This window comes from Rhinatrema bivittatum, chromosome 3 (assembly GCF_901001135.1).
Source record: "Rhinatrema bivittatum chromosome 3, aRhiBiv1.1, whole genome shotgun sequence".
Taxonomy (NCBI): Eukaryota; Metazoa; Chordata; class Amphibia; order Gymnophiona; family Rhinatrematidae; genus Rhinatrema; species Rhinatrema bivittatum.
This window is the reverse complement of record NC_042617.1, coordinates 255,121,599-255,134,195: the sequence shown is the minus strand read 5'-3', so window position 1 is coordinate 255,134,195 and position 12,597 is coordinate 255,121,599. Positions and strand designations below refer to the sequence as shown.

Sequence of the window (12,597 nt, the reverse complement as noted above, 5' to 3'; positions counted from 1 at the left end):
CTCACAAAACACATATTTAGTACCATGCAATTTAATTTCACATTTACAGGGAAATCAAAGCAAAAAGGTGACCCATAAGACAACCACATCGTGCTTCTTGTTCAAAAAATGCTTTTGCCTCTGTTGAGTAATTTTAGAGAAGTCAGGAAACAGTGCTACTCTATGATCCAGAAACATACTCTGCTTAGCATGAAAAAACCTTGTTAGTCCAATTCTCAGCCAGCTCCAGAGCAAAAGCAACAGCACTTCTTCTGAAGTCACATCTCACTGAGAATCTTGCAGAAAGCCTGTTAGGTCCAGGCTATCAAGAAATTGCTCACATCTCCCAAGCCTATCCACACCATTCCCTTCTCTGGAGGTAGTAGGCAGGTAAAACACTTTAGCAATAGGTCTAAAGGGACTTTTCACAGTTTCTTGATACAATTTCTTTAACATATCTACAGATGACACCAAAGGAGATTTACAAAATGTAAAATTTGAAGACTGAACCTTATTTTGGTTCTCAGGATTCTCTAATTTATTAGAGAATCATGAGAATCTTGTTCATTGTAAGACATATGTTGTCATTGTTTTCTACTTGTTATAATGTAAACCAGAGTGATAAGTAATTCTGTTACCTGAACTTCGGTATAAAAAAAGTTATAAATAAATAAATAAAATAATTTACAATAAACTATATTCTTATCTTTGATTAGAGCAACCCTACAGTTCTTGAACTTGCTTCTCCAAATGACCTAACCTAGTCCCATATTCCCAAATTACCTGAGCCTGTCTATTCACCTGATTAGATAACATAAGAGATGTAGCCAATATATTGTCCATTCTAAGAGACAGGGCCATCTCCAATCTGACAATGCACATCACAGAGTCTAGTGTAACTACCAGGGGTTTTTGAGGGAAAGCTGGAGTCTTGAATACCCTGGTGTAAAAATACCAGAGTCTCCCCACCAAGGGAGGTAGAAGCAGCCACCCCCACATTAGAAGCTACACATGAGACCAGAGACTCTGTTAATGGTGGTCTCCCATCCAGCCTTGAATGAAAAGTAATGATTGTTGGGCCTTAGTGATACTTTGGTCCCACTAAAAGCAGCTGTTCCATTGCCAAGCTCAGTCCCTCCCAGGATTTCTCATTGGCTTAAAGGAATCACAAATTTGTCGAGGTCAATTGTACCAGATGAGGCGATATAGTGGACTCTGGTGGGCCAAGGCAAAGATACACTTTCCTCTTCTTACTCATAGCCAGAAACTAGCATACAACTTTCACAAGAATACTGCTACATAGTCCTCAGTGAAAGTTAAAGGGATTACAACCTACAAAAATGAGTCTTACAACTACTTCCTTGCTCCCTCAGTTCTCAAAGGGCATGGGCCCCTTTCACTTGCACAACCATAGCTTTTGTATACGGGATTTCCAGCTCGATGACACTGGCCGAAAGCCAGACCTAAAGACCCTCAGCCGCTGGAACGCGAATCAGCTGTAAGAAACCCAAACCAAATTGTAGGTTGCAGTACCAGTGGTCTTTCCTCAATGCCATATTTTACGCTGGAGTCCCCAAAGTCCTCTGTTGTAAACCACAGCCCATGTAGACGGGAATCCCAGCTCAATGACATCAGCCGGGGAGGGGGAGGGGTATGCACAGAGCCACAGCCCCCCTTGCCTGCCAACTGATGGAACATGAAGCTGTAAAGGGCCTGGATCAGAAGGAAGATTGCAACACTCTTAGTCTTTCCTCCTTGCTGCCCTTCACGCTACAGTCCCCAAACCCTCTTGCTACAAACCACTGACCCTGTAGAGGGACGTCCCAGTTCAATGATGACAGCCATGACGGCGGAGCCACAGCCCCCCAGACAGTCTCCTCTCTCTGCTGCCCTCCACACTGGAGTCCCAACAAAAAACAATTTTGATACATTTATTGTACAAGAGCTTATGGGACCTCATGTAACTTTTCTTCAGCTATCTAAGAGATCTATAAAGCACTAAAACACGTCCAATTATCTGCATGCGCAAAAATCATTTTGTTGGTCCAATAAGAGAACACAAAGTTCTTGTTCTCTAATGTAAGAGGACACTGAAGTCTTCCAAGGAATGTTTATAAACTGCCTCTCTTGTGCTTGGGAAGCAGTTATCTGTAAATTAAAGCTCACTAAGTTCATATTTAATAGTAAAAGGTTCAGTGTTAACCAGGTTCCCTATGGGGGGGGGGGGGGGGGGTTCTTGTCGTGTGTCTATTTAACCCACATCTGGTTCAGTCTGTCTACCCATGGTGCTTGTGAAATAGTATTTAATTATTATATGTAATGATCATTTTTAACACAAAAATGAAATAAAGTATCAAAAAGTTGTGTTTTACCTTGTGCCTCAAAAATTTCATTCTGAGGTTTTTTGGCATTCTCAGCTTCTTCATCAGACTTAAGACTCTGCAACACCAAAAAATGATGAAAAAAATATAAAAGGATTATAGAAAGTCCAGGGCTCTATAGACCTCATACTGGGCAAACTGGTTGTCTGTGACTGAAAGGACCATGCTCAAAGCAAAGAGGTAGCAGGGAAGCAGATAAAATATTAGTAAAATTTAGGAATACACATTAACCTTTCAAAATCTCTTGTGTTCCTCTATAGAAAATCCAGTCTATAAACTGTTATTAACCAAGTAAACTTGGGGAATAGCTAGCCACTGCTTATCACTGCGTGACAGTATAATGGGATCTATTTATTGTTTGGGATCCTGCCAGGTATTTGAGACCTGGATTGGCCACTGTTGGAAATAGGAAACTGGGCTTAATGGACCCTTGGTCTGACCCAGTATGGCAAGTTTTATGTTTATTTATTTATTTGTTAAAGTTTTATACTGCTATTCAGTCAAGCCGTCATAGCTGTTTACATCTTTTTAAAATAACAGAGTACATAAATAAATATAGCCTAAATGAAACAAGTAGAATAAAATACAGTGTCTTACATAAAAAATAGGGTAAAATATAGTATACTAAAATTATTCAAGGAAATTACAACAAATAAAATATAGTAAAAGGATAGAAGAAAAGAGTTCTCTGCCTATTTTCCTTCCAGATTCTTAAACGCAATACCAAACAGCCATGTTTTAAGGTTTTTTCTAAACAATTTTACATCTGCTTTTCATCGCAATTCCACTGGGAGTGAGTTCCAGAGTCTCGGGCCTGCTATCGAAACAGCTCTGTCCCTCACTTGACTTGAGTGAGCTGAATTTACAGATGGCACTGGAAGCAAACCCTTATGTTCTTAAGTTCTTTCTTCCCCCTCTCCTTTCCAGGCACCTCATTCTAATATCATGTACTCGTGTGCAAGGTCCTCTTAAGGACATATATGACAGTCTCACTGCAAAATGATGGATTCCAGTTGGTTAATACCTTCATCATGATCCACTTCTCATCTGTTAGGAAAGTGAGGAACAGAAGGAAAAGAGAAGGAAGGGCTAACACAAAATGGAGGGAAGGTGCATGGCTAGCCAAAGAGATTCTAATCATGTCTACAGTTTATATACAGGCCCAGGTAACTCCTGCCCTGAAGAGCTACAAACAGACCTTACATACACTTGACCCCAAACCTGATTAATTTGCACACTCTGATTATCCAGACCTGCTTGAGATTCTAAAGGTCTGCATGCGCCTAGCCCTGCAGGCATAGGATAAGCCATATGGCTAATTGTCCCAAAGAGCTTACAATCAGAATTTTAGCACAGGGAGGTTATTCAGTGAATGGTGAATAAGAAATTCATGGATTCCAGGTTTTGCCCTATGTAGTATGAGCTTCTGCTAGTCCTGAATTGTGAGCAGCGGGACTCCAGTATCTCCCCATGGCCATGTCTGTGGATGCCAGCCTTGTTTTGCAGTTGAATGTTTCCTCTGTCACTCGATTTGTGGCTGTCCTATCTTAAACCCTGGTGTGATCCCCTGGGAAAGAAATGGCTAGCATATCACCAATCAACCAGAGAGGACAATTTCCCAAAGCCATTTCTGCAGGTAGTAATTTCTGCACAAAGATTAACTATCTGACAACTGCCCACCCTCTATACGGCCGAAAGCATACATGTTCCCCAATGAACCACGTTTGGGGCAGGCGGTCTGAGCGGTGTGTTTGGGCAGGATCAAAAAACAACATGCATAGATTGTATTTTTAGTTCCTTGGGCATTCATTTCCCATGGAAAAAAAAATAGTCACACAAAAAGCAAGTATAAAAGTCTGCGAGTACTTGGCATCCATGGCGAGTTTCGAAGGCAAAGCAAGCTCATTCCTCTCTATTTAAAGCTTGGTGCAAAGTTAGTAGGTAAGAAAGACCTGCGGACTTTTTCCCAATGCAGACAGATGGAAAACTGCCACATCCAGCACTATAGGAAAACTTAGCCAAGAACGTTAATGGCCTGAGAAATAATACTAAGGAAACTATATCCTACTAAGATAAAATGAGGCTGGATTCTTCAGAAGAGAGCCATTTCAATCAGGTCACTAGAGGTCTGTGCAATTGATTTTTAAGTAACAAGTGTGCAAAACATCAATATTCATTTACGGTGTGCTACAAGAGGAGAACCTACAGGCATTGTGATCGGATGTCCTAGTACCTCTCGCCTCAGGATAGCAGAGTTTAATCTTTAAAACAGCAGCACAAAGTAGTTGACAGGAATGTGCTTGGCACACGATGGTACCTCACACTTTTCTAAGGGGTCGGGGCAAAGGAATATTTACGTATTCTCTTTTTTTACTGTGAGCTTTGCATGTGCCAAAACTCACAATTATTTTTCCAAAGAAACTCTCTGCCCTTTCCCCATCCACCTGAAGACCCTTACTCCCAGGACTATCAGTGGAGCTGCAAAGAAGATTCATGGGACAGCCAAGGGTGGATACACACGGAAGAAAAGGCACAATTTTGTAAGTTTATTTTCAGCATTGTTGTTTTTCCTCCTGCAAAGCATGGACAGCACTGTCTGGCAGTGATCTCCTGTACCTGATGCACAGCAGCAAAGCACAGAAGGCATCTTTGTTTCACTTTAAATTAGAGTTTTTTGGACTGACTGGCTAATTATTATCCAGCGCTTCCTGGAAAGACAGCCTTAGAAACATAGAAGATATTGATGGAAAACGACTATTTGGTCTATACACAGTTTGCTGTCATAGGTTTTCCTCGATCTGGGGTCTTCTCCCTCTCTCTGACACTACGATCCCTTTGTGTCTATCCCATGCATGCTTGATTCCTGCCACTATTTTCACTCCTATAACGTCTGCTGGATGTCCACCCTCTCTATGAGAGAGTTTTTTTCTCACAGATCTTTTGGCTTTCCTTCTCTTCAGTTTCACATGATGACCCTTTGTCCTTGAGCTTTTCGTTCTCTGGAAAATGCTACTTTTTGGTACTTTATTGAAGCTTGCTAGATATTTGAATGTTTGTATCTTATCTTCCATTTCTCTTCTTTCTTCTTTAGCTCCTTCAGTCTGTCTGTGTATGGCTTATAATGCACTTAGGGTATTTTTCAATAAGCAGGTTATAAATCTACTAATTGAATACATCCTTCATTAGTCATCCAAGCCACTTTGACAACTCTCAGACACTCTTAATTTTTTACCAGTTTGAAGCATTTCAGAGCCAGATTCCAGGCAAATAGCATCTTTTTTTTTTAATGGAAACTGAACAGCAAAAGACACATTTAAGATGCCCCTAATCATAATCTCTGTGACTTCATGTTTGGGGTTTTCTTTTTTTTTTTTTTTTTTTGCCAATCTCTTGAGTCAAGGGCTACAGAGTTTCATTTACAAAAGGGCAAAACAAGGCTGACAGGAGTTTTGCTATCCGAGCCATAAAACTTGCCAGTTTTTCTCCTCCTCTGGGTATTAGCTTGAAACTGGAAGAAATCCTCTCCCATTGCATGACTCAGTTTTGCACCACAAAAGGTGCGTATGTAAGGGGAAAGGTTATTCCCAAAAGGATTTTCTTGTATCTCTATTATAACCACTTGCATGTTTTTTGTATCAAGTTGATCAAATTTAAATAGAATATTCCAATAATTTATCCATTTTAAAGCAGCGCTACCAGAGAGGACTTGGCAGAATTGTTCATCACTGAAACGGCTCTGGATAACGTGGGCACCGATTTGAATACTGTGGCACCCAAGCTTCTATCTCTGCTGCTTCTTGCTGGCCTGCTGCCCCTCTGCTGAATCTCTGCACCAGCTCCAAGAGCATTTTCAAAACTTGCTGGCTGGCAGAAACTGATGAGCTCGTGCGCCGCGAGATTAGCATAGCCAAAAAGAACTAACCTGTGAGTTTTGAAAAACGTTCATTATGGCAGCACAGAGATCCAGCAGACCAGCAACATGGCAGCAAGAATGCTTGCAGCACCCCTAAATTCCCACGTATCTGGAGATATGACCTTATAAAAAAAAAAAGGGGGGGCACACCTTTTATTTAAAAAACGTTAATTCTATACAGGGCCCCACTCCATCTGCGCCACCACACACCTATGTGAGGCTGCTGAAATGGTTGTTTCCTATATCCACATAAACAGAGACCCGCAGAGGTACTGTGGATTTTTAAGTTGAAAGTTTAAGGGAGAAGTGTGTTTTCCTAGGCCCAATTCAGTGAGACATAGATAATATTCAGATTTCAGAGATTTTCTGATTGATTTTACCTTTTGAGGTTAAAGAAGATTCTCTATTTTAAGTCTTCAGTTTAAAGGAAGTTTGGAAAAATGTCCTCTCTCGGTTTTTTTTGTCTGGGAACTTGTTTCTTTTCCATCTGATTCTCTCAGCCCTGAAAAAGTCAGTGCCCACATGGCAGAAATCTTGGATAAGATAAGGATAGTCATTCAGAATCCAGAGGAAGTAGAAGAAAGGAAGAGATGGGGCACTCAGGTGCTGGCTCGTAGCTTATATCAATCCAGTATATGAAAGAGAGTCAAGGAAGTGCCTACCCGGTACACAATGAGAAACAGAGGTGGAAGTAAAGAAAAGGATCCAACTAGACTGTCAGCATTATTCTGGTGCCACTGCAAATTGGAGGATAAGCCTGTTATACAGTCCCTAAAGTCCAGCTGGAATAGTTGGTGGAGGCCTTAAATTTCAGAAAGGAATAAGGGGGACCCCACTAAGAGAAAGGAAAGACCATACAGTTGCTGACTGGGTTGTGGATTTATGAAAGGAAAAGCGTATTCTGTGTCAGATTCCTGTTACCTCATAAGTGCTTCTTAAAAAAATTTATGTTGGAACAGCAATCACATGTCTCTGTTTTGGTTTTTTTTTTAAATGCACTTGGTGATTGACACAACATACATCTTGGGCCCTGAGGATATCCTCTTACCCCTCGATCTGGTGGATCGTGACTGTGTATGTGACTTAGCCTCAATATCTTTTCTGTGACTGGCCTTGTGTGAATATTAAAAGTGTTCCACAGGTTCAGGGTTACATCTCTAAGCAACAAAATGAGAAAGGAGAACTCTGAAGAAGATTAATATACAAGGCACGAAAGCTAAAATCCACCTCAGGTTGCTTCTTTAAGTTCTTTGGTTCAAGGTGCACTTTTGCTGCAATCATTGGGAAGAAAATGTGTTACACACCATGAAAAATCCCATCTCTATGGGGTATAAAAGGAAATGCTGTACAAGGGTCCGAAGAAGAAATCCAAAATGTATCTAACCCATTAGCCCTTTATACCGTGAACAATGTCTTGGATTAAGTTCAGCTCCCAGCCTTACAGAAAGGCCCAGTTAAACAGAGTTGGCTGTTGAGAATAATGGGGAGATGACCACACCTACCTCCACGCTCTCCAGGGATGCTGAGCGTCTCAGCTGACTCTTCCTCGTGCCCTTAGCTTGGTGCTCTTGTAAAAACTTGGGGCTTTCCACTTCTGTGACCTGAAACTCGGGCCGGGAACGGCGGCCATAACGTTTAGCGCCTTTCACAAACTTGGGTTTCACTTCTTCTGGAACCACTGCATGAGCCAAAAAAACCCCAACAAAGATTAAAACAGGACTGCCCAGACCAGTGATTCTCAAAGTGAGGAGGCTTCATCCTTCTACGAGCGTTCGGCAAGCACCTCTCGCTCTCCCACATGGTCAGACTCTCTAAGGGAAGTGGAGCCAAGACGACACCACTGTAAGGAGGAAAATCACCCAAAGAGGCAGGAGGAGAAAAGTCCATAAAACTTTGGGGCTTTTTTTTTTTTTTTTTAATGACCCCAGCAGTTTTCTCCTGCTTCTTTGGATTTCTGGCTCAGAGCCAGCCTCGTTTGGGCTATGGTACCAAAAACATGTATAGGCCTGGCTGGGAACTTGAATCCAGGCTCTCCACACAGCAATGCAATGCCTTGGGCCAGCTCAATTTCGTTATTTTTAGTGATGCAGCAGCAGCAGTAATCTGAGCAATGCCAGAAAATCAGAACTGGGGAGATTTCGGTGGATTCCTAATGGACTGGAACTGGAAACAGAACAAAGCAGGATAACAACCTTAGGAAAAGGTAATTTGGAGCAACTCTCTAAATGCAGTCTGGAAAGCTCAGCTACATCACCCCCCTCAAATGATAATTGTATTGGACCAATAAAAGATATTGCAAATGGCAAAGAGTCCAACTAAAAAGGACTTTAAAGTTTTACAGGAGAAAAAATTAGACAAGAAGCTTCTCACCTGGTTCCAGATAGCTACTCTCCTCTTCGGATAGGCCAAATTCAATAGTAGTTGACAGTACTGCTACAAAACCTTCTTTGAACTCTTCGAAATTGACCTAGTGAAAACACAAAAAGCTCAAGTTCAGTGTCCCAGCCAAGTAACTGAATTTCCTGGTGTGGTAATCAGTGTTCATATTTGGCCGCCATTATAGAAATTGTATATCTGCATTCCCAAGCTCCCTGGTGATCCTCACACCACTTTCCTTTCCCCCTTCTTCAACAAAGAGAAACAAATTTACTCTGGATATACAGTAGTTAGATGTGTTTCAGCAAGAAACTCACAGCATCCTCATGCAATGTTAACACTTTAATGCTTAGGTACTGTTTTCCCCATTTATTAACATTTTTTAATAGTAAACACATCACCATTCCCATCCATCTTGACCTTATGACTGGGGAAAAAAAACCAGAAGAATTAGTAGACAGAAATCTATACAGACAGTAAACTCTGGCCAGATGGGCAAAACATGAGGTAGCCCATGCAATGGAAGCCACTGCTTTATGCTCCCTTCTTCCAGTCTGCCAGCAGAGTTCACCCTAAGAGGATTTGGGGTAGCCGAGGAGGAGGAGGAGGAGGAAGCAGCCTGAAGCGCTGCAATGCCTCGACCCTCTGACTCTTTAGGAACATGGAGGGTTGGTGAGGGGATCGCAGTAATGTTGAGGAGGGGGGCTACGTAAAAGGAGATAATCTGCTGTCCCACCTGCCACCAATGAGGCTTCTTTTCTTCCGTTGCTGTCAGAGATTTGGGGTCGAGCATGGCCCCAGCACTGCTCCCCCCCCCCCCCCCCCCCAGTCCATGACCTACAGTTGTACTGGGGTTAGAGTAAGTTTACCAGATGTCTGGTGGGTGAATATGGGACACTTGTTCACTGCAGTGCCAATTGTGATCAAGCAGTTCACGCGGCGGTGAATGTAGGGGTGGTTGTCTGGTGGACTCTCCCTATGAAAAGCTGTAGTATTATTCTCAAAATGCACCTAAGAACATAAGAAATTGCCATGCTGGGTCAGACCAAGGGTCCATCAAACCCAGCATCCTGTTTCCAACAGAGACCAAACCAGGCCACAAGAACCTGGCAATTACCCAAACACTAAGAAGATCCCATGCTACTGATGCAATTAATAGCAGTGGCTAGTCCCTAAGTAAACTTGATTAATAGCCATTAATGGACTTCTCCTCCAAGAACTTATCCAAACCTTTTTTTTAACCCAGCTACACTAACTGCACTCTGGTAACAAATTCCAGAGCTTTATTGTGCGTTGAGTGAAAAAGAATTTTCTCCGATTAGTCTTAAATGTGCTACTTGCTAACTTCATGGAATGCCCCCTAGTCCTTCTATTATTCAGACCTCTGCTATGCCTAACTACTCTAGGCTAAGAGAGGCGTCAATGACAGGCTTGGATCAGGGCCGGCGGCAGGCAATGTAGAATTCTGAACATGGAGAAGTCTATAGCGTAGTTAATCAAGGCAATGGTCTGATCACGGAGAAGTCAGGCGTAGTCAGGCGTAGCAGAGGTCCGGGTCTGGAGATAGACTGAAGCGTAGTCAAACAAAGCAAAGTCGATATCCATAGAGTGAGTCCAAAAGATAGACAGGGCAGGAACAATGAAGACAGAAACCGGGAACAACGAAGGTCAGGAACAAGGAATAGAGAGTATTCTCTATCAGCAACGAGTACTTGGAGTATGAGGAGACTTGTTGCAAAGGCAACGCTAGAGAGCGAGGCCTGAGCTTAAATACCCTGGAGAGTCTGACATCATCATCTGGGGCTGCAGCCAGGTTCCCGCCGCGGGCCTTTGGAAAGGATTAGCGATGCGTGCGCACGCGCCTAGGGTGGGGCACGGCGCGGGTGGCGGTGTCTCTCCGCGGACCACATGGAGCGGCCGGACGAGCAATGGCATCTTGACTGGCAACACTGGGGACCATGGCAGAGCCGGAGGCACCGGGGGCAGAGCCAGAGGCCCGAGGTCGGAACCGGTGGTCCACCGCCACTAGCAAGAAGGAACCAGGAGCTGGAGTCCGAGTAAGAAGGTGAGGGGGCTGCACTGCGGTCTGCTGCAGATGGCACACGTAACATTTAGGGGGGGAGATGCATTAATATTTAGGTATGTAATGTGGCTCTCAGAACATTTTGGTCAAAGAAAATTTAAAAATGACTCTTTGTTGAAAGGTTGCAGGCCTGTGTTCTAACCAATAGGCCACCCACTCTCTCCTTAAGTGGCTATAAATATTGTTTTAAAAAAAATAAACACATGTAAAGATCCTACCAGATCTCTACCAGAAACCATGGGGAATATTCCATCGTTATAGGGGAAAATAAGAAAAGTAGTGTGGGTGAAGGCTTCCCCCATGTGGAGCTCATAATGGTGTACACTTAAAAGGTGAATTTTAAAAGTCTAGCACGCGCCAAAACCGGGAGATACGTGCACAAGTTGGGCCGGCACTCACTGAGTGGATTTTAAAGGCCACAAATGAAAAGTTTAAAAAAAAAAAAAAAAAAGGGGCAGGACATGGACGTTCCTGGATTTTAACTTGAAATTTGCGGGTAAATACTTGTGTACAGACCCGCACCGGCATCCCCTGCTGTATAACTTTACTTCTGCTATTGATGAAGTATAGGTTATAAAAACAAAACATTCTAGGTAGATCAGCGAGGTTTTAAAGATCAGGGCTAACAGGGAAGCTATTAAACTGGGGGGGGGGGGGTTTGGAAGTCCTATCCCTTACCTGGGCAAAAAGTAACAAACTGGCGTCAGCACACATGTCTATTAAAAGCCCCCCCACTTATTCGGTAGAAGCGGCATTTCGTGCATAGGCGCACGTCTACTTAAAACTGCACGCGCATGTGCATGGGGACAGGAGCGTATGTTATAAAATGGCCATGTCCCTGGATGCAGGCCGACGAACGTGTGCATATGTGCACCCGCACGCCTGTTTGAAAGTTACCGTCTTGGAGTGTATAAACCCCTACCGCCATTTTAGGGAGTGGAGTCTTACGTTTACCCTTCCAGGGACAGCACGGCCATGGCTGCTCCCTGGTTTTGTTTATTTCTACGGAGGAAGGCTTCTGAGGTATCTAGAAATGAGACTTGGGATAAGAGAGGAAACCGAGAGCCTTTGCTCAGTTAAGGATCATGTTTTGGAACCCTTTTTGTTCCGTGCTAAGAGGAGGTTTTTTCCCACCCTCCTCGTCTCATGTTTCGGTTTCTCCTTTTTGAATCTTTCATTTTATAACATGCACGAGTACTCAACCAGAGAGAGGCTCAGTGTATGTATAACAAAGGAGCGGTGTTTCTCAGCTAGCGAACCCAGGAGGACTGTGAGCAGTTCTGAATAGGAGTTGGGTTTTCATCCAGTTCCGGATGAAGAAGAGAAGGGAGCAGATTCCTCATCATCTCAAGGAGATTCAAAGAGAAGAGGAGAAAGAGGTGATTTCAAGTACCGTGACATAGTAGGCTGGAGAAGGAAGAACTTCCAGAAAGGTAGGAGTTTTCTGGATTATGTCTATATCATCAATTTAACTAAAAGGACTCTCCCTTATTAACTGGGAGGGACAAATTGCCATAATATTGATTGGAGAGGAAACGGATTTATTAATTGGACTTTAAATTGAACCATCAATATAAATGTATGAAAAAGAAATCTGCTTAAAGAACTAAATTTGTAACATACATGGAAACAACTAAAGCTGTAAAAAAAAAACCTTTCAGAAATGTCATCATTCATCAGTAAAAGTTATGTTGGAACATCCCTGCTTCCAGTGTGATTACTGCTACTGTGATTGCCAGTGCTGTTTAACTACCGTTAACTCAGGACTTACTAAATGTAATGCACAGGGCCTAGAAGAAAATTCTTCCCCGCATCGCCCAGGGAATTACGAAAACTCCAAAAACATCATAGCTTGGGAAGACTTT

At 42.8% G+C, this 12,597-nt stretch overlaps 1 protein-coding gene across 1 annotated transcript in view; it reads right to left on the bottom strand.

Moving 5' to 3' along the window:
• The window catches only part of NINL (ninein like), a 331,277-nt gene that overhangs the window by 195,207 nt on the left and 123,473 nt on the right, over window positions 1-12,597 (bottom strand). Inside the window, 3 exon segments of the mRNA XM_029594490.1 lie at window positions 2,352-2,418; window positions 7,776-7,951; window positions 8,644-8,740. Coding sequence (XP_029450350.1) covers window positions 2,352-2,418; window positions 7,776-7,951; window positions 8,644-8,740 — 340 coding nt within the window.